Source organism: Corapipo altera, unplaced genomic scaffold (assembly GCF_003945725.1).
Source record: "Corapipo altera isolate COAL_440 unplaced genomic scaffold, ASM394572v1 0, whole genome shotgun sequence".
NCBI lineage: Eukaryota > Metazoa > Chordata > Aves > Passeriformes > Pipridae > Corapipo > Corapipo altera.
Genome location: NW_020884872.1, coordinates 48736904 through 48757072, shown reverse-complemented (window position 1 = coordinate 48757072; position 20169 = coordinate 48736904). Strand labels below are relative to the sequence as shown.

At 36.0% G+C, this 20169-nt stretch overlaps 1 protein-coding gene across 3 annotated transcripts in view; it reads right to left on the bottom strand.

Annotated features, from left to right (window-relative positions):
• Nucleotides 1-1108: 1108 nt before the first annotated feature.
• RBM26 (RNA binding motif protein 26) overlaps nt 1109-20169 on the bottom strand; it is a 55755-nt gene continuing 36694 nt past the window's right edge. For all 3 annotated transcript variants that reach the window (XM_027646133.1, XM_027646152.1, XM_027646143.1), the window contains 5 exons: nt 14470-14574; nt 11737-11946; nt 9319-9405; nt 6086-6199; nt 1109-1797 (listed from right to left, as the gene is read on the bottom strand). In XM_027646133.1, the coding sequence (XP_027501934.1) occupies nt 1708-1797; nt 6086-6199; nt 9319-9405; nt 11737-11946; nt 14470-14574 (606 nt within the window). In that variant the 3' untranslated portion in view covers nt 1109-1707. The remainder of the gene's footprint in view (nt 1798-6085; nt 6200-9318; nt 9406-11736; nt 11947-14469; nt 14575-20169) is intronic.

Below are 20169 nucleotides of genomic sequence, written 5' to 3'. Positions count from 1 at the left end.
CTACTTTGGAATTTAAAAAAAAGGGCAGGGACATGACTTAGACTAGTTCTCCTGTCTCCCCAGCAAAAGACAAAATCATGGACTAAAGAAAATACCCTGTTAACTGAAGTACTATCACAGAATCAGAGAATATTCTGCATTGGAATGGACCCACAAGGAACATCGGGTCCAACTCTTAAGTTAATGGTCATATGGGTTCATGTCCATCTATTTGATGGTTTTATGATACACTCACTAATGAATTGATGGGGGGGGGAGAAAATATTAAAACCAAAATAACCCCCTCGTCCTCTCCGAAACAAAAATAAAACCCATTACTCTAATAGTTAATAAAGGGATTTTCTTTTGAAAACGGTGCAGCAAAATGCCACTTAATGGGAATAAAAACAAGTCTTTCTGAGATGTCCTTTACTGCAAAGGACTAGGCAGTTTCCCCTTCCTAAGAAGCAGAGAAACATAACAGAATGACCTGTTAGAAAGAGCCAGCGAAGTAGTTCTGTGGAGCACACTAAAATTTTGCGTACGTATAGTTTTGAATGATGAATATACGTGATTGTGTGAACTTACTATCTGCTGAGTGTTACTTTTGAAATGGAAAAATGTTATCACAGAAACACATGAATATAAAAGATGCATTAGTGTGCACAGTAAAATTTTTTAGAATATTATCTACCAAATATTCCACTTTTCACATATTCTTCTAAATTATATTTCAGTACTGCATATTATTTTTGTGGGATCAAATTTTCTTCTACTGTTGCACAGTGCAGAGTTATAGAAAAAATTCCTTATTGTTGGAATATTATTCCATTTACTGTTTGACTTACATCACTTTCAAATTCAGAACACTCAGAAGTTTTTTTGTAGAGTATACCTGTGTTAATGTACATGAAACGTGATTTAGATTTTTTACATATATATATATTCAGTATTATTTTAGTATGAGTGGTAGTGATTCAAGCTCCTTTTGTGAACATGGGGGTGGGGGTTGCCATTTGGAATGGTCTTTTCTCTTTTTTTTCTTTTTTTTTTTTTTTCATCATGAAGGACCATTGCCTTAGTTTTTTTTGGTTATTGCTTTTTTTTCTTTTTTTCTTTTTTTTTTTTTAAGACCATTCCATTTCTTTATTTTTTAACATCTTAAAGTCATAAGGACTTATATGCAAAGCAGTCATACACTTTATCATTAAAACCCATAGGTAAAATACGTACACAAATCCAACAAAAGGCTAGTACATAGTAAAGCCTAAGCATACTACTATGCAATATTATGAATACATAACTTTAGAGACTTCGGTTTAGTACTGTTATCTATTCATTTCTGAAAACATTCACAAAGATTTTAAATGCAAATTTTCATTCCGTATCTGGAATAGAACAAAAATTATCTATGTTATAACAACTTTTGGTCATTTGTGTTTGACCAATTCAGTAAATTACAAAGAACCCAAAGAATTCTGTAACTTTCTGTAGAACTATGTAATAAAAACATTGCATATGTTCCTAGTATGATGTCTTTAGCAATCATTTACTGAAATGTAACTCAAACATCAATCTCCCAAAACGTATAATTGACCAGCTGCTTTTTAATCTATATCTGAATCCAACTTCATCACAAAACCCCTTTTAATACAAAGATGCAGAAGTACATTAGGTAATACTAATGCAACACAGGTGCAGTTCTAGCACTGTCATTGATCAGTTGAATCATCTTCTCCATGAACGAGATTCATTCTCCTCCTCCTCTTCATCATCATCTTGAAGCAACGAGTCATCCACCAAAGATTCTTCCTGAAACTTCAAGAGATAAAGGTGACAATGTTACACCAGAAGATGCTAAAAATCAAAAGGCAAAATACAAATCTCTGATACTTGTAATTTTATAAAGAAAATATTTTGAGGTTTAAGAGGTAAACAGTAATGTTTTCAAAGAAGTATACGGAATATATATATGTCATATACATATACATATTAGCAAATGGCAAAGGAAAGTATTTTTCTCTTCAACAGACTTTAAAATTACCAAGACATATGCACCTCATCCTTAAATAGCTCTTCTGATTCTTCAGCATATAATTCATGCCCAAGCTGCTACATTTCCACGGAACTTAGGATGCTATACTGAAAACTAATGTTTTTTTTCATGCTCACAGTAACTATGCTGGTTTGCATCCAAGAGCTTAGTCCACCTGTGTCACAGTATCAAAAAGGTTGAATCTGAGACTTTTTGATTTTGACAGCTTAATCAAACTTAAAATCAATATAAAAATTTAAAAGTTTGAGGCAGGGAGACAGACAAGATATATTACTGTATTTCTATTCCTTTCAGTAACAACACAGTAACTTGACAGACTTCAAAGCCCTAAATATTTCAGGTCAACCGCAGCAGTCTGTAGAAAGGCAAAGTTAAACAAACAGTAAGGTGTTTCAATTTTTATCTACATATAGACACAGGGATGTATATAAACTACTATTATATTTTGGGACTTTTCTGACAGTGGCACCTAACCCAGCAAACTCTGTGCTAGCTAAAGCAAGGACTAAAACACAAGGATGTCTTTCCCTAGCAAAATCTCCCAGCTGTGAAATAACAGCTATGGTCTTCCTTGCTTACTCTTCTTGTCCCAGTGATTGTGGGGTTTTTGGGAACTTCCAAATTCAGCAAGTGGCGTGCAGGCTGATTTGTGAAATTAGGAACTCTTCTGGAGAGATAAGAGGCTCTAGGCTGAAGTAAGCCTCAAACCAAGTCTTCTCTCTTTCCAGTACGTTCTTTTACAAGAGGGAGAAACTACTATCTCCAAAAAGATCAAAAAGATTGGAACAACTTCCATATAGGGGAACAACTATAGGGAGAGAAAATAACTGAGGGAAAGTAAGACATTATTGTTCTATATTAAGTATCCGAGAGAAAGTGAAGAGAGAATGATGGTTGTCTTTTCGATGCAAGAGCAGGAGAACATCAAAATTAAACATGCAGGTGGTGGATTCAATAGGAAGATACTTATTCTGGGTAGACATAGGTGAACAGTAGCATTCTCTTTTACAGGACATTACAGATGCTATTCAGATTTCAAAGAACCAGATAAATTCACATAATAAACATATATCAAGGGCTTTCAACTACATCTGACTCAACAGGTCCCTGAACTGCAAATCACTGCTGATTAAAAGCTTGTATCTATTTGCATGTTTTGTACTCTTCCTAAGCATCAGCTGTTGACTCAGTAGAGTCAGCTCTTTTGTTAGGAACCCAGGTGTAGAGCATAAGGCATCTGGAAAGAGCCGGTGTTTTCATAATTAGCTGGTTATTCACCAGGGATTTTCTAAAGCACTCATGTCCAAAAGGCTTTCCTCTTACTTTCATAAATAGATTAGGAACCCTGTTTTGTTATTAAGAATCTCACTCTGCTGAATGATCTAGCTCCCTTTTTTCTTTTTTTTTTTTGAAACATCAAGTTTCACCTAAGTCCTATGCCTGCTATCCCTCTTTAGCATTAATACTCCTCAGCTGAACTAAAATGGTAGTTTAGACATGGAAAACTGAAGGAAGCCTTTTTCATGTGTTTACAATAGCTGCTAATAACATCAAGTTAAATAAGTAGGTATGCAGAAACTCAATATATTTTACATGTATAAAGAATGTATGACTGAAATTCAGGCCACTGACTACAAGCCCAACCCCAAACTAAGCCTGCCTAAGTATAAATTTTAAACAGTAACACTACGTAAAATTTCTTTTTGCAACTGGTTGAACTTCAGCACATGAACATGAAGTTCTTGACCTCATTAATTTGGGACATAGGGATCACAACATTACACTTCAAATACTAACTTAATCAAATGTTAGAAGCAATACAGAGCTCACAGAATGAAAGCATAGCATTTAAAAGCAAATTTTCCCAATGATTATCTAGTAGAAATACCTGATGTAAAGAAATTTGGTGAGGGTTAGGAGGACTAATTCAGTTGCAGAAAATCCAAATAAACTCCAATCTCATTACAGAAAGAACATAGGAGAGCTACATATATTTGGCTTGTTTTGAAAAAGGGAAAGGGTCAGAGGTAAGCATATCAATCATGTTACATAAAATATCTGTAAACGCCGGGCCTAATACGAATCCAGCAATGTTACTAACAAAAATATAGGCAAACTAATATTTTTATATTACAGATTTGTTATTGCAAAGATTTCAGCAAGCAGACAAAAACAATGAACAGCTAAGGGTTTTAATCCAAGATCAGCTCCTAAATATTTTCCACAAGAATAATTAGCTGAGGAATGACTGCAAAAACAGTCCCAAAACAAATAAAAGCAGTTAAAGAACAAAACTGGATCTCAAGAAAAGTGCCAGAAAAATAAAAGGTCAGGGAAAAAACAATCTATAATAAAGCTAAACATTCCAATAATTAAATTATTTATTTAAAAACAAGTTACTTCCCCTTTTTGCTTTAATTTTGAAAACCTGGAAAGTTTTAGATGAGTCCATCAATTTATGAACTGCAGAAAACAGTCCTATGCAGTCTTTTCCCTGAGTTTTCGTTCCATACCTGATGACTCCTGTTAAGGAGAAGAACCATCACCTAAAATAGATATATCCCACTAGCACAAGCACTTCTCAGCTGACAAGATGTCATCACACATCTAGGTCTGAGTTTGTAAATCTGTTCTTTCTCTTTGCCAGGGCAGCCAGGGCATGTCACTTTTACTATTTTCTTTTCCTTTTTCCACCACTATCTATATCCCAGAGGTTCCCTCCTACAGTCAAGTGTCCCAGGAAGGGGAAGGCAGTTAGAAGGCAAATCTCTCTGTAGTTCACCTACCAACATGTACTTTCTTTCCTCTACTCTGCTGAAGTTTTTGCATATCCCTGAATGCCGTTCCTTCATCACCCAAATCTCAATGAAGTGGTTACTCAGTGAGACCTCTCAATAACGCGCACCCCTTGCAGCAACAGGCACTGTTGTTGATGTTCCCAGGTAATACATCCCTGAAGGAGATGTGACAAAATATCTAAGATGCTCTCAAGATTCCATAATGTAGTCTCTCGTTCACTCACAGCTCATGACTACCTAACAATGCTTGAGGTTTGTGCACACAAGGAAAGTAGCATTTAGTAAGTCACAATGCACAAATGCCTAATATGGATACACAGAGGTGGAGGTAGACTACGCTGTCTTTGACTGGCATGCTAAAAACAGACTAGCATTTTTGGAGACAGGAAGCAAACAGACAAACTGGTGTCTTCAGGAAATAAAACCGAAAGTGAACGTTACCAAATGTAAAAGAACTAACCAAATTTATATCAAAGCAAACTTGTGAAGCTGCTTCTATGGCTGATGTGCCAAAATACCACAGGATAAAAGATACATACAAATACTATCATCGAGTAAGTCAAAGTGCGCTTCTACTTCAGCCATTCTATGGCAATTATGTGTGTACACTTAATTTACAGTAAATAAATGAGGAAAAAGACTGCTTGAATTCATCCCCAAGTGGCATTTATTTTTCTAAATTACAAATATCTGTATTTTGAATGTAATGAGTTAGATTGGATCATGACTTGTTGCCCCACTACTTCTACATTAACCAATTAAGTTATTTGGACATGGCTTTAGTATCTTTCATGCACAATGATGAAGACTAAAACTCAGCAGAGCTACTTCAGATGTCTGAATGAAGTCTGTAAATGGTCTGAATTACTCCTTCACCTGTATCCTCCAAGCAATATCTCTATAAAGGAAAAAAAGAGTCTGAAATTTGATCCTCTAAGAAATTAGCGCCAAATGTAAATGGCACAAACTCATGTTTTGGACAAAATCCTCAATGTCTCTCATGAAAGTTAAACCCCGCCACTTCCATTTTCTAGATATATCCTCTAGAGTTTTTTGTTGTGTAAGAAATGAAACATTTCTCCAAGGAAAAGTAAAGTATCTAGACTTTCAAAACTTAAACCCCCAAAATACACTTTCTGATATCAAAATATGAGTTAGATTAAAAAAATAGGAGCATGAATCAACTTTTCCTTGAAAAAGCTATTTTACCTTAAAGAGGAAAAAATGAAAATTAAAGAAAAAGCAAACTCACTTCTTCTTCATCCGGTTCAGCTTCTTCTGTTTCAACAGCTGACATACTAGCAACAGGCTTGTTCCATGCCAACTTCAGCTCTTGTCCTTTAAAACGAGATCCATGAATTGCAGCCTAAAACAAGTTTAAACACCTTAGTTATACGTGATTTCACAAAAGAAGTCCAAGCTGTAATATATTCATCACTGAATTACTGCTAATAGGCTAAACAAAACAACTTCATTCACTGCACATGGAATTCATACATCCTTTGAAGAAAATGATCAAAATATATTCAGAAGAAAATAAGCTTGGAAAACCATCAATCATTTGGTGATGTAGGCAACGTACTGAACTAACACCTTGTTTTTTAATATTATCTTGATGGGTTCCTCACCTTTCAAAGATGGACACAAAACTGTTAATATATAACTTAGTGGAAGAAGTAAGATATCCCACAAATGATTTAGTATATTTTAAAAAACCCAACAACCAAACAACTAAAAAAAAAAAGTCCCTTTGTGATTATAATTTAATCTACTGGAAAACGTTCCACTTCCTGTAAAGCCGTTGTAATTGAAATGTAAAAATTTTTAACTTATGGGATATTCATGCCCTTCTAAGTACCAGCTGCATTAAGTGGCTGCTTTGGAAAGAGTATGTTCAAATTAAAGTAACATGAATGAGCATAAATCAGTGTTAGCAACATTCCGAAATAACCGTCATGGTCACAAAAGATTTATAGTACAATCTGAAAGTACAGCATAATGTGAAATGTAGAAACAATTACATGTTCAATGACATCTGAACATGAATTGTGTGATATTAAAGTCCCCAGGTATAAATTTTAAATCTGTACATATAAATTTATGATAAATTTAAAAGATTCTATGCTTATTAAAATGCAGCTCAGGAGCTTTTTGTCCATGGTCTCATCACAATGTCACACAACCAGAATTTGTAAAAGTACTTACACGTGACATTTAGGTCCAGAAACAACTTGTAATCTTTGGAAGAAATTACTACTACATAAAAATGCAACATTTTACAACAGGGAATCTTCCTCTTCCTTCCAGGCTTCAATATATATGAACATAAAGCCTAGGCCTATTTTAGTTTAAGAAGGTAAAATACTAGCTGAATTTACCTCACAATTGGCCTCAACAGAGGTTTTTAATGATTACCTTCTATAACTAATTCTGCTTTAGCCATAAACACAAAAATTCCAGTGGAAATATATTTAATAAATAGGAATATCTTAAGGAAAATACATATTTTACTAGATTTGATTGAACCCAGTTTTCGTAACACTTTCACTTAAAAATGAAGGTGCAATATCTCTATTTTCAGAAGGGCATTCTGAAATTCACCTTTAATACAGCTTGAAAACTCCACCTACTCTATTTGAGAGTGATTGAGGAAAATTATACTGCTTTTTAAATGCACTGAAATGCATCACAAAAAAAAGAGAGAGAAGTACAAAACGTTGACTTCAACCTTTCCACCAAACATACGTCCCTTCTCCCCCTGCCCAATTTTTTTTTTATTCTGTGTTACCTTCCTTTTCAGGTGCTTCTTGTCTCTACACTTCTGTGTTTGATTCCAAAATACTACCATTCCCTGCTATTTACATGTAGAAATTTAGGTAAGGCAGAGAAGATGTTCCCTGCCAATTTTTAGGCAAAGTATGTTCTAAACATGTTCTAATATATTTTGCTGATAAACAAATATCTTCAGCAAGATACTGACAATATTCTTGTAGTGAATCATACTCCATCCGGAAGAAGTAAAGCCTTTATCGGGATAGTCCACAAAACAGATTATTGTTCTAGGTAACCTATTTTTCTTTTCAGGGAAGCAGATGTTCCTCTCAATACCTAGGAGTATTTCTTGTAAACTACAGTGTCAAAGAATATGAAGTTGCAAAATGAAGTATCCCGTGCCAGGAAGCCCTAAAACTGAAATCCCAACCTTACTTCAGTTCACTTGTGAATATATTAATTACAACTGCTTTTATCTGCAGTATCTCTCATCCTCCACAAAACTATGATTCACTGTTGAACTGTGTTCCTTCGATACAGCCGTACAATACTGGTTTTCCCCATGAGTCAGTATACATGACCTACCATTAATTACTCTTCCTTTTTTACAGAATAATTACAATCTTCATACAGTTACTGCTCATCACTGCTATACCTAAGAGTTTCACAAACAAAACTTTATGTTTCTGTAAAACATCTTTGGTACATGGATCAAACTATTCCTCAAAATATGTAATCATAAATGATATTCTAAGTGTTCAAAACTATTGCCCCCATTGGTTTAATCTGCACTTTAAATACCAGTATTTCTGTCAATCAGGTCACTGGTGACTCAAGACGAGAAAGAGAATAGCCTGGCCAGGTATGAAAATCATGTTCAGGTAAACTGCACAAGATATACTTTGTGCAAAATATAAAATGAAATCTTTCCATACAACCATACCATAAATATGAATCCATTCTTTCTGGAGTCCCTGTTATTTTCAGGATACTCCCTCCCAACAGTGATGGAAGGATTTTAAAGGAAACAAAATAATTTGCAGAACAATTATGTTCATTATTTTGTGCAGGTTCACATAATGCCTACGCTATGGACCGGTTAAGGCAGGAGTGCCACTGAGCTAAATGTATAAAGTCCTAATGATCCACATGTAAGGATGCTGAATTACAACGTAAGTCAACTCTGGATATTAGTGTCTAAAAGTTACTTCTACAATTCTGTGCTTCTGCAATTACATAACTTTCTAAAAAAAAGGGGGGAAAAAATGAAAACAAAAAGAAAATCCCATGAGATCAAATATCATTTACACTACCACAGGTTTTCAGGCAAAGGTAGATCCAATCAAAGACAAACAAAATACACAGGCTCACTCTGCAGGATGTCAATAACATTTCAGGAAGACTGTGAGGGTAGCAAGCCTTCAAGTAAAAAACCATTGCAATTAAATGAAGATGAACCAAGACATCAAACTATTGATTCCCAAGTATTTCCCTTAATTTCTCTCTTACATCCTCCACCTGCTATAAACATCCTCATTTCCTAAATATTTCAGTAATATGCTGTTCTGACAATTTTATTTTATTTAGAATTCAACTTTTGTGTCAATAGTTTTAAAATAACTAGCAGTATTATACTTAATCAAATACAGAAGTGTAACATAACCAGAAAGTACTTGAATGCCGCAGAATATTTTTAAGATAGTCTATACTCACAGCTTCGGCTTCTGCTCTTGTTTTGAAAGTAATCACCGCATGGAGAGAAGAGTCATCTATCTGGCAATCTTCAATTTCACCATATTGCTTTTGATAAACAATAAAAAATTTTAGTAAAATAGTTCTCCACCTCTAAAAATGCAGTCCTAAATCAAATGCCCTCAAAAAACCACAGAAAATTAAAACAGTGTATTCACAGTCTAAATGCCAGAATACTTGTCTTAGCCAAGACAAGTGGCTTGTCTTCCTTGTACTTGCATTTCTAAAACACCAAAGTGCTTGTTTCTGGATTTCCTAATTCATACAGATATCAAGCAAAATTATGACAGAAAGAGGTTGCCCTGCTTCAATATTTCTCTTTTTACTAGAAAGAAGGAATCTTGAGATTATTTCATTAGCCTATTGCAAAACTCTTCCACCAAAAGCTTTGTTAGTGGTAGGGACTGTAGAAAATGTTTCAAAATTTAACTGTACTTCAGCATCTTAATATTCCCATCTATTCCAGTAATGGTTGCTATGGTATTATGCTATAATACCTTTAATGCTGCCACCACTGTGAGCTGTTAAGTCCAACAACACATCTGTGCAAGCAGACTGCACTGCTGATGTGCACAGTTGTGGTATCCTATCACAGAGACAGAAATACAGCTCAGAATATTTCCATGGAATTTGCAGCAAGTTTAAAACTTGAAGCAAACCCACAACCTGCAAAATTAAGTAATTCGGTTTTTTTTCTCAGTGTTACCCTACTAACATGGTGAATGGAATGGTCTTGTTGATGTTACTAAGTTTATGATTAATATTTTTGCTTGTTAATGATTGTAAGTTTTCTATTTTCTCCAAAAAAATAATGTATAGGAAAACATGAAGTTTGCAGTAAGAAAAATACATAATGAAATTAAAACCATGAAAGGTGACCAGCAATATTTCATTCAGCAATATTCGCAAGACAGACTACATCACAATGCTGTATATTACAAATAATTTTTTTTCTTACGTGCATCATCAAAACTGGATTCAGAAACCTCCAAATAAAACGTATCACTTCATTTTAAAGTTACATGTTCTTACTTTTACAAAAAGATTTGTTAACTCATGGTCAAATGTTCAATCCCTCATACATCTCTATAGAAAGTACTTTTATGCCCCTTAATTACACACACATATATATCTATAGATATGTATAAATGTTTGGTCTGTTATTTATCTTCATAGGAAGTAATTTTGTTCTTACAGGTATGATGGTTCCTTTTTGTTCCCCTATAGAGGATCAATGCAGTGTACTTAAGGGGAACAAAATATATATATATATACCTTCATGTATGTGTGCACACACATGGTTTCTGGAAACAAGACACCTTAAAAACCCCAGTACAACAGTGGAAGGGTTTTTTGGTTGTAATTTTTGTTGCTGTTGCTTTTGTTGTTTTGTTTTGAATTTTTTATTTATTTTAAAAAGCAGAGACAGATCCTTATTGGTTCTTGTTCTTTTGAAAAGCTGCTTGCATGACTGCCAGACAGGAAACATTAAGTACATTGACTGGAGTAAAATTTACTGAACTTACTGGCTTCTTGACTTCTCCCTTCAGAGAGGATCACTACAATTAAATGTTGGGGAAAAAAATCCCAAACAAAGAAGGGGGAAAGGGGCACAGTCAGCAATTCACACGACTTATGTCACTAGATATTCTTAGCATTCATTCCACAAAATAAACAAATTTGCTTTTATCATACTCTTTATTTAACGGAGGAAAAGCGGTTTTATAAATTTATGTTTATTTTTCACTTTACTATATTTTCAAAGAAAAATGTGCTAAAAATGATGTATGTCAAGTTATCATTTCTTAGATTGAAAACAGAAAAAAAGTAGGAAAAGCTCTGACTTCTTAAGTTTAAATACACGAACAGACAGAAATGTCTGGATGCTCTTCCAAGATCTGTATATATTTGCATAATTTTCATCTTGATTCCTAAATTCAGAAAGTCAGGTAAAAGTACTGAAAACGTTTAATGAAAATTTTCATTAAGCACTTGTCAAGATAAACACACTTCAGGTACTGAAAGTTTGGCACTGACAATCTGTATTCTTACTATCCCTTCAGTTATTTTATTTCAGTAACTAAAAATTTGTAAACAATTTAGATATATCTTGAAAAAATAAATATTATGAGCCATTTTCCTTTCCTTTTAAGAAAAAAAAATATCCAGAAGCCTCGTAAATGCTATGAGATTACACTTATAACTAGTCGAATCAATTGTGTAATTTTCCTGTTACACCTTTTTCTGATGCATCCTCTGCATATCATGTTGCAGATTTAATCCTAAATAATATTTCCAGATGAACTGAATCAAGAAGAAACAAGTCATTCAATAGAAGAATGTCATCCAAAAACCAAAAAAGGTGAAACTGCAACATACCGCAAAATGAGGAAGAAGATCTTCTCTATCACTTTCTGTAAAGGCAGAGATTTCTAATGCCCTAGGTCGGTGATCCACAACTGCATGCACAGGAACTCCTCTGCCTCTTCCCCGGCCTCGTATTCCTCTACCTCTGCTACGTGATGCGCCCCGACCTCTTGCATGAACCCCTCTACCACGAACTGAAGAAAGAATCCCTCGTTTGGCAGCCTAAGATGTTTATACATAACGTATTGATAAATTAAAATTCACAATCTACATACTTATACAAAATTAGCAAACACATATTCTGATTCTTCCTAAAAACACATCCCCAAAACAGCCCCAGAAAGAGCAGCTTGCAGGTCTTAAAATAACAAAAGGTGAACATTTTAATACCATTCAAAAGTTAATACTGTTCATTATTAACAGACAAAAAATAGGATGGAAATAGGAAAAAAGAACCAGGTATTAAACACAGATATCAACAGAGCCCTTATCTGTGAGCTTTAACTTCTCAAAAAAAGGAACTGCAGTACAACTGAAATTTCATTAGCAAAATTTCTTGATACGGTGTCTATCTACTTGATTTGTCTCTTTACTTTTGCTTCTTTGTCTCTGAAAGTTCAGGCAAGACTTTTATTCTGACCAGAATTGATGCAGCATAAGAGCTTTTGGCCACAGAACTGCAAGGTGTGAAACAAAGGCTTTTAACGGGCACTACCAAGAACAAAATATTCACTAACACTTGGCTCTACAAACTCAATAATTTCCATTCCCACAATACCTGTGTATCCTTTCTAAAGAACTTGGTATGCACTCTCCAAGAACAGTCAAAAGGCCAATAACAGTGACAGACAAGTCATTTAAAAAATAATCTGCAAAAGTTACTTTAAGTTTCAAAAGAGCCCTTTCAGGTTTTTAATCTCCATGTTTTTAACTAGAAAAAACCCCAACTTTTTAAACTCAAGTAAATCTGCCATAAGAATCAAAAGTTAAATGAAATCACCATAACTATGTTTACGACTCAAGTGGTGACAGCACTACTTTAATGCATGCCAGTGACAGCACCCATGAGGAGATCAATCTGTTACAGCTTTATCAATGGAATTATTCAGATAATTTTACAATAGTATCTAATTCACTTTTAATTTTTTATAAAGAGAATCATAAGGGGTTTGGGGTTTTTAGTTTTGTTCTTTGGCAGGTTTTTTTTAAACACTTTAAAATATTTAAATGAATAATTCAAGGTATGCTGACTCAACAAACAAGCTGTAAACTATTTGGGTTTTCTTACAGTAAAATCAGGGTTACCTGGAACGGAAGAGTAGGTTATAAGTCAAAGAAGAAACGTGAAATATTGTGGGAGTCAGAGTCACAAACACAACGTGTGAATATTAGAATTTTTTAAAAGAATTTGTAAGAATACTGAAGAATCAAACAAACGTCAATGGGAAAAAAACCACAACACCCTTTTGTACATTGTACAAGGGATACATTTCATGCTGTTCCTTGAAACATATCAATGTGAATCACTAATAACCCTGTTTTTTTCCATCTACTTTGGTTGGTATTTGCTAAAGGCTTCAGAAAATTCATTTTACTAGCAAATATTACTTTCCTGAAAGAGCTACCCTTTTTTGCCCTCTACTCAAAATACAAACAGACTTAATGAGAGACGGAGTAGGATTATCGCACTCAATCGTGGTGTTACTTTATCTTGAACAAGCACCTGCTTTCTGCTGTTATTTTACAAGTCATTCAATTCACATATTTTCTGGAATGCACAATTTATGAATAAGCTTTCAGTCCATATGAGTACGAAATATTACTCACCATCAGAATATATATTGTTAACATAAGCTTTTGTGCCATCTCTATTCAATTGGCTTGGTTTATTAACAAAACTATGTTCACAACTACCAAAGTTGCATAACAACTTAGTTTTGAAGCAAGATTTTAATGTAACTTCACCGCACGTATTTGCACTGTATTCATATGTAGTTATACATAAGACATAACCAAACTTCATTAAGACAAGAGGGATTTAAGCGACACAGCAGCCTGCTTAACAGTAAAAAGAGATAAGATTATCATGCGATTTAAGACAGTGCAATATCACACAGAACAGCACCCACAGCATCCATAATTTCTCAAAATTAGACACAGATATGAAGAATCTTGCACAGTCATATCAATTTTTTTTTTAAAGTAAGTACTTGAAGAAAAAGCGTATTTCTATACATTGAATACTCCCTGAAACATTGTATTTGCTTTTGTTAAGTCCTTCTTGAAACCAATGCCACAACAATATTATTTTTGGTACCTCCAGTTTTTTGATTAATCTCATTAGGAGGATGCTAACAACTCATTAAGAGTTAACACTTAAAAGATCAGGCACTGTTTTTTAACTCTTCTGTACTAAACACAAAATGACCTACAGGAAACAATTAAAAAACACTGCATGTTCTCAAGGAACTATTATTACCACAAATCTGTAAAACACCATGTCATCTAAATAGTTATAGAATTTAAACAGATTAGCAATCAAAATTAAAGACAATACTATTTCTGGATGCCAATGAAGTAGAGAAACTGGTTTTTCTTAAATATTATTGCTAAATGTCTCCATCTACATGCAACTTAATACTGCACTGTAGGAAAAAAAGTTTATGATACAATACACAGGCTAATAAACATAGGGGAAAATATTTGATTAGAAGTTAATTGCTAAAAAAGAAGAGGCAAACATACTTCCAGCTGTAGTTCCGTATATTTTCGTCTTAATTCAGTAACTTCCTCCCCAGCTTGCATCTTCTTGTATAAATCCAGTTCAGTATCTAGTAATTCTTTCTGCATCTAAGAAACCGTTATAGTAAATTATTAGTTCCACAGTTCACATTCGCTACTGAGGAAATAATTTTTCAATAAAAAGCTCTTGACCGGTACGCTGAGTTTCCACCTTCAAAAAGAAACCAAGTACAAGCTTAGCAGCCTTTGTGGCAAGATAAAACTTCCACGTGCAATAGCGTACTCTGAGCTTTGTGATGTCAAACCTTTTAGACTACTACGCAAAGCCAAAGCCAACGGACTATTTTCTAAACTGAAGATACAATAAGTAGAAAATGCAAGACATTATACGGTAATGATGATGAGAGAAAAGGAATTCTACAAAAAAAATAAAGGCAGTACAAGTATTAATGAATACAAAATCTATAATCAGTACTGAGAAAATGTATCTAAATTTACTGCAATTCCATAATGCAAAAGCACAAATGGTAGTTCTGTTCAGACCACAGTAATAAAAACACAGTAAGTAATAAGACATCTGCTAACAAAAAAAAATGGTCTCTTAAAAAAAATTATTAGAAAGTTCATAAAATATATATGAAAATGAAAGGTGTCTATGAACCCTAATTTAGACATGTTCTCTGCAACCACTGAGGTGCAGGGAAAGACGTGAGGCAACCACGAAAATTTTACTAGAAGTTCTGTTCCAAACCGAAACATCACAAATAAAGGATAAAATTATAGGTGACTGTGAAACAGTTTACATTTACACCCATTGTTTCAAAATCACAGCACGTAATATATTCAAAGGCTGGATGTCAAGAGATGAAGGTTTTGCAGCTGCGACAACTGGAAACCAAGTATCACCACCGATAAAAAGGGTGGTTTTGTTTCTTTGTTTTTTCCTGGAAGTTTTAAAAGAAAAAAAGCTGGATTATTCAACTGGCAACTTCAACCTCAAGCCCATTCAGCCCCATTTTCTGATTATCTACAGCAACCACAGAAAAAATCTTTTATATCCTGTATAATAGTTTTCCAAGTTTTCAAAATTGGAATCAGTGCTTCTCTCAAATCCCACTGTTACAATACATCAATGACATGGCAAAACAAGCACTTCTGAAGTTCAATAATGACCAGCAGTTAGCACTCACAGAGCAGTCAGAGACACTGGTGTAATAAAGACTTTTGAGGGTTTTTTTTATTGCTCTTAATGAAGACTTCTTTTACAGAGTTGTGCCAGGTGTCAAGAAAAAAATACCTTCTTCAAGATACACCAAGAGGCAGCAAAGGTTTCCCACTCAAGGGGGAAGAATATTTTGTAATCTGAATGAACTGGAAGAAGCCAAAAATAGGTAAAGATAATGGCACAGTCACATGGGCCTCATCTTCCAAGCCTGCAGGGTCTTCTTCAGAGCTGCTCAGCTTTTAAACACAAAGAAAATGAAAGAGAACCTAGAGCAAAGTCTTTTAGAAAACTGTTGAAGTTGTAGACTTTAACTGAAGGCTCTGTAAAATCTTCACTTTCACAGAAGTTAGATGGGACTCATTGTTTTTTCTCTTTAAAATGTTAACAAAACAATGCCCACAGTTAATGCACAATATCCCTTAAAGGAAAGGTGTCAATAAAATCAACTTTTTCTACAATTTGGATACTTTGTCTACTATGAAGTGGGTTTGCTTAAAATGCTTCTTCATTTTCCATATTACAAAGAAAATAGAAAAGCAGCTCAAAAATTTCATTAAAACTGCAATTCAAAATTAGCATATTGCCTCACTTTTGCTTAGTAGGAACAAGAATCATGTAAGCAAAGGGTGATGTGGGGAGAAGAGATCTCCAGATCAACAAAACTAGGCTGAAGGGGGACCACCTCAAACATATACATACCAATCCATATAAATGAGGGAGTGCCTACAGAACAGTATCACAGGGGGAAGATCTCCTTTCTTTTCTGGTAAATCAGTGCCTCTCTGAAGAGCTTAGACATTAATACACAAAATAGGTGAAACAAAGAGAAGGCACACAGAGAAGGTCTGTGTGCAGTTATTGGGCTACAATCTCCTTGGGACTACTGAAACATCGTAGAAAAACTGATACAACTGGAGTGGTACAGTGGACAGATAGAGTCTCTTAAAAAGGATGAACCAGGATGGCAAGGAGTAGGAGTTGCCCTTTATTAGAGAGTGCAGTAGGAGTGCACAGAGCTCTGCCTAGGGACAGACAATGAGCCAGCTGGAAGTTTATGAGTCAAGATTAAGATGGCAGACCCACGTGCGTCACGCTGCAGTGGGTGTGTACTACACACTGTCTAATCAGGTAAAAGATGTAGATGAGGCCTTCTTCAGACAACTGGAAGAGACCTCCTGTTTGAATACCCTGGGTCTGGGCATCTGCTGGAAAGGCAGGATGATTTTCAAGAATTGCATCCTCCAAGTTTCAGAGCATGTAGGAAATAAAGGCAGCAAGATGCCTGCCTGGATGAACAGTGAGATCGTAGCAAAACTTAAATCCAAAACCAAGCTTGTACAAGAGTTGGAAGCAGGGAGAGTACAAAGGGAACATAAGAGAAATTGTCTGAGCGTGCAGGCATTGGTTTGGAAAGCCAAAGCCCACCTAGAGCTGTTTCTCACCCCCCTTGCCAGATTCAAGAAGAAGGGTTTCAGTACATCTCTCAGCAGCAAGATGAACACTGCGCTGTGAAAAATGTGGTCTGAGTGCTGAATGTTAAAGAGCACCTGGCAACAAAGGACACTAGAACAGAGGAGGTACTCGATACCTCCTACTCCTCAGTCTTTACTGGAATGATTTGATTCATCAATCCCATATCCTGAGACTGGAAAAGCCTGGCACAAGATTCATAGAATTATCAAGGTTGGAAAAGACCTTTAAGATCATCAAGTCCAACTGTCAACCCGGCACTACCTCTGTAACCCCTAAACCACTAAACCACGTCACCCGGTGCCAGATCCAGACAATGCTTAAACACTTCCAGGGATGGTGACTCCACCACCTCCCTGGGCAACCTATTCCAAATGCCTGACCACCCTAACTGTGAAAAATTTTTTTCTAATATCTAATCTGAATCTCCCTTGTCTCAGCTTAAGGCTACTTCCTCTTGTCCTCTCATTGCAGGAATGGTAGAAGAGACTGGCCCCCACCTCACCATGACCTCCTTTCAGGTAATTGTAGAGAGCAATGAGGTCCTTCCTGAGCCTCCTCTTCTCAAAAATAAACAAAACTACCTCCCTCAGCCATTCCTCATAAGACATGTTTTCTAGACCTTTCATGAGCCTTGCTGCCCTTTGCTGGACATGTTCCAGCATCTCCATGTCCTCTTTAAAGTGAGGGGCCCAGAACTGGACACAGCACTCGAGGTGTGGCCTCACCAGTGCCAAGTACAGGGGGATGATCACTGCCCTAGTCCTGCTGGTCACACTATTCTTGATAAAAGCCACAATGCCATTGGTCTTCTTCGCCACCTGGGCACACTGTTGACCCATGTTCAGTTGACAGCTGACCAGCATCCCCAAGTCCTTCTCCATTGTTCAGCTTTCTCTGCTCCCAGCCTGTAGTGCTGTACAGGGTTGTTGTGGCCAAAGTGACCGGTCAAGGTCAAGTCAAGAAGACTTGCTGAAAGAAAACCAAGTTAGGAAACAAACTGTATATAAACAAAAACCTGGGACCCAGTACTGAGGGAGTTTGGTGACAACCCTGCAAAGTCAGTCTCAGCTATCTCTGACAAGTGATGACATTTGTGGGAGGTTCCGGGGTACTGAGAAAAAGTAAGTATTATTTAGATCTTCAAGAAAGGTAAGAAGATCTGAAGAACTATGTGCTTGCCAACCTCATCACAATACCTGGGAGGATGAAGGAGCAAATAATCCTGGACACTATTTCCAAGCATATTAAGAACAAGAAGGTGTCTGGGGAAAGGGAAGGAGAAATCATACTTAACAACCATCTACAGTGAGATGACTGGTTTGGTGGACAAAAAGCAGAGAGTAGTCCAAGCTGTTATCCTGACTTCAGTAAAGATTCAGTTGAGTTTCAAAACAACATCCTCACAGCCAAAAGGATGAGGTGCTGACTAGACAGGTAAACAGCGAGATGAACTGAAAATCGGCTGAACTGCTGGCTTCGAAGGGTTCCAACCAGTGACCAAGTCCAGCTGAAGACCAGTTGCTAGTGGTGTACCCCAACATTAACATCTTCATTAGCTACCTGGATGGTAAGACAGAGTGTGCTCTCAGCAAGTTTGTGGAAAATACAGAATTTGGATAAGCGGTTGGTACATCAGCTGGTTGTGTTTCTGTTTAGAAGGATCTTGACCTGATGGAGAAATGGGGCAGGGGGAACCTCTTGCACTTCAACACAGAGAAATGTCATGTCCTCCGCCTGCCAAGGAATAACTCCAGCTACCAGGAGATTGGGAGCTGCCCAGATCAAGAGAATCTGAGGGGTCCTGGTAGCAGAAAAGAAATCGAATGTGAGTCAGCAATGTGTCCATGTGGCAAAGAAGGCTGACAGCCTCCTGGGCTGCATTAGGAAGAGCACCACCAGCAGGTTAAGGGAGGTGATCCTTCTCCTCTGCTTTGCAGTGATGAGGCCACATACGGAGTGTGATGCCCAACTCTAGGCTCCTGAGCATGAAAGAGACTGGAGAGAGTGCAGATAAGACCACAAAGATGATTACGGGATTGGAGCATCCACTGTATGAGCTAATAGAGGCTAACAGAGCTGCAATTGTTTTACTTCAGGAAGAGAAGGTGGGAGGGGGGAATCTTACCCATGTATATAAATACTTAGTATGGATGAGCAAAGACACCATCTAGACTCTTCATAGTGACACGTGGTGATGCAATAAAGCAACCCCCAGAGATCCCTTTCAACCATAACCATTTTGAACAATTTTGTGTTACCAAACTATTTTCTTGTACATTTCAGCACTGGACCACTCTCAGCGTAAAATGATTGTGATGGGTTAAAATGTTGCATTGAAGTAAAGAATTTACCAAGATTTCATGATTCAATTTGCTTCTTCATTTCTATGGGCCTGGATTCATTTCCTTGCACATAACAAAATCCAGAAACAACTGTTATTCTTGGATCAAATGTATGAAGTACTGTTCACCATCAGCAGAAGAATATTTGTCAAAAACATGACACTTTTAACAATCAAATGTAGCTTTAAAAATATTGCCAATTTCTAGGACTTTTGTAGTTCAAATTCACTCTACAGACAGGTAACATCCTTCAGGCCTCCTAGAAATATTTTCTCACCTGACAATGTCCACACTCTCAGAGACATAAAAAAGTTCTCTCATCTCCAAAAAATTGAATAGTTTAATCTCATTATGGCAGTGCCCAAATTCTGGGATTATTACCTTCAGTTCCCTCTCTAAAACACAGTAGAATATTCCACTGCAGCTGAAGTTGTTTTAAGAGGCATAAACTGATTTCCAAAAACTACAATCTATGCCCATTTTTAGGACAAATATATGCTACTTCAACTTTTTCCTGACAAATTATATAAGAAGGTACAGTGATCATGTACACATAATTTCACTATTTCTTGTTGGTATTTCTTTTCAAAACTGTACATCATTGTAATTGATACTGCAGTTACTTTTAATGTCTATATTTCTACAAAAAATAAAGTAGTAGAA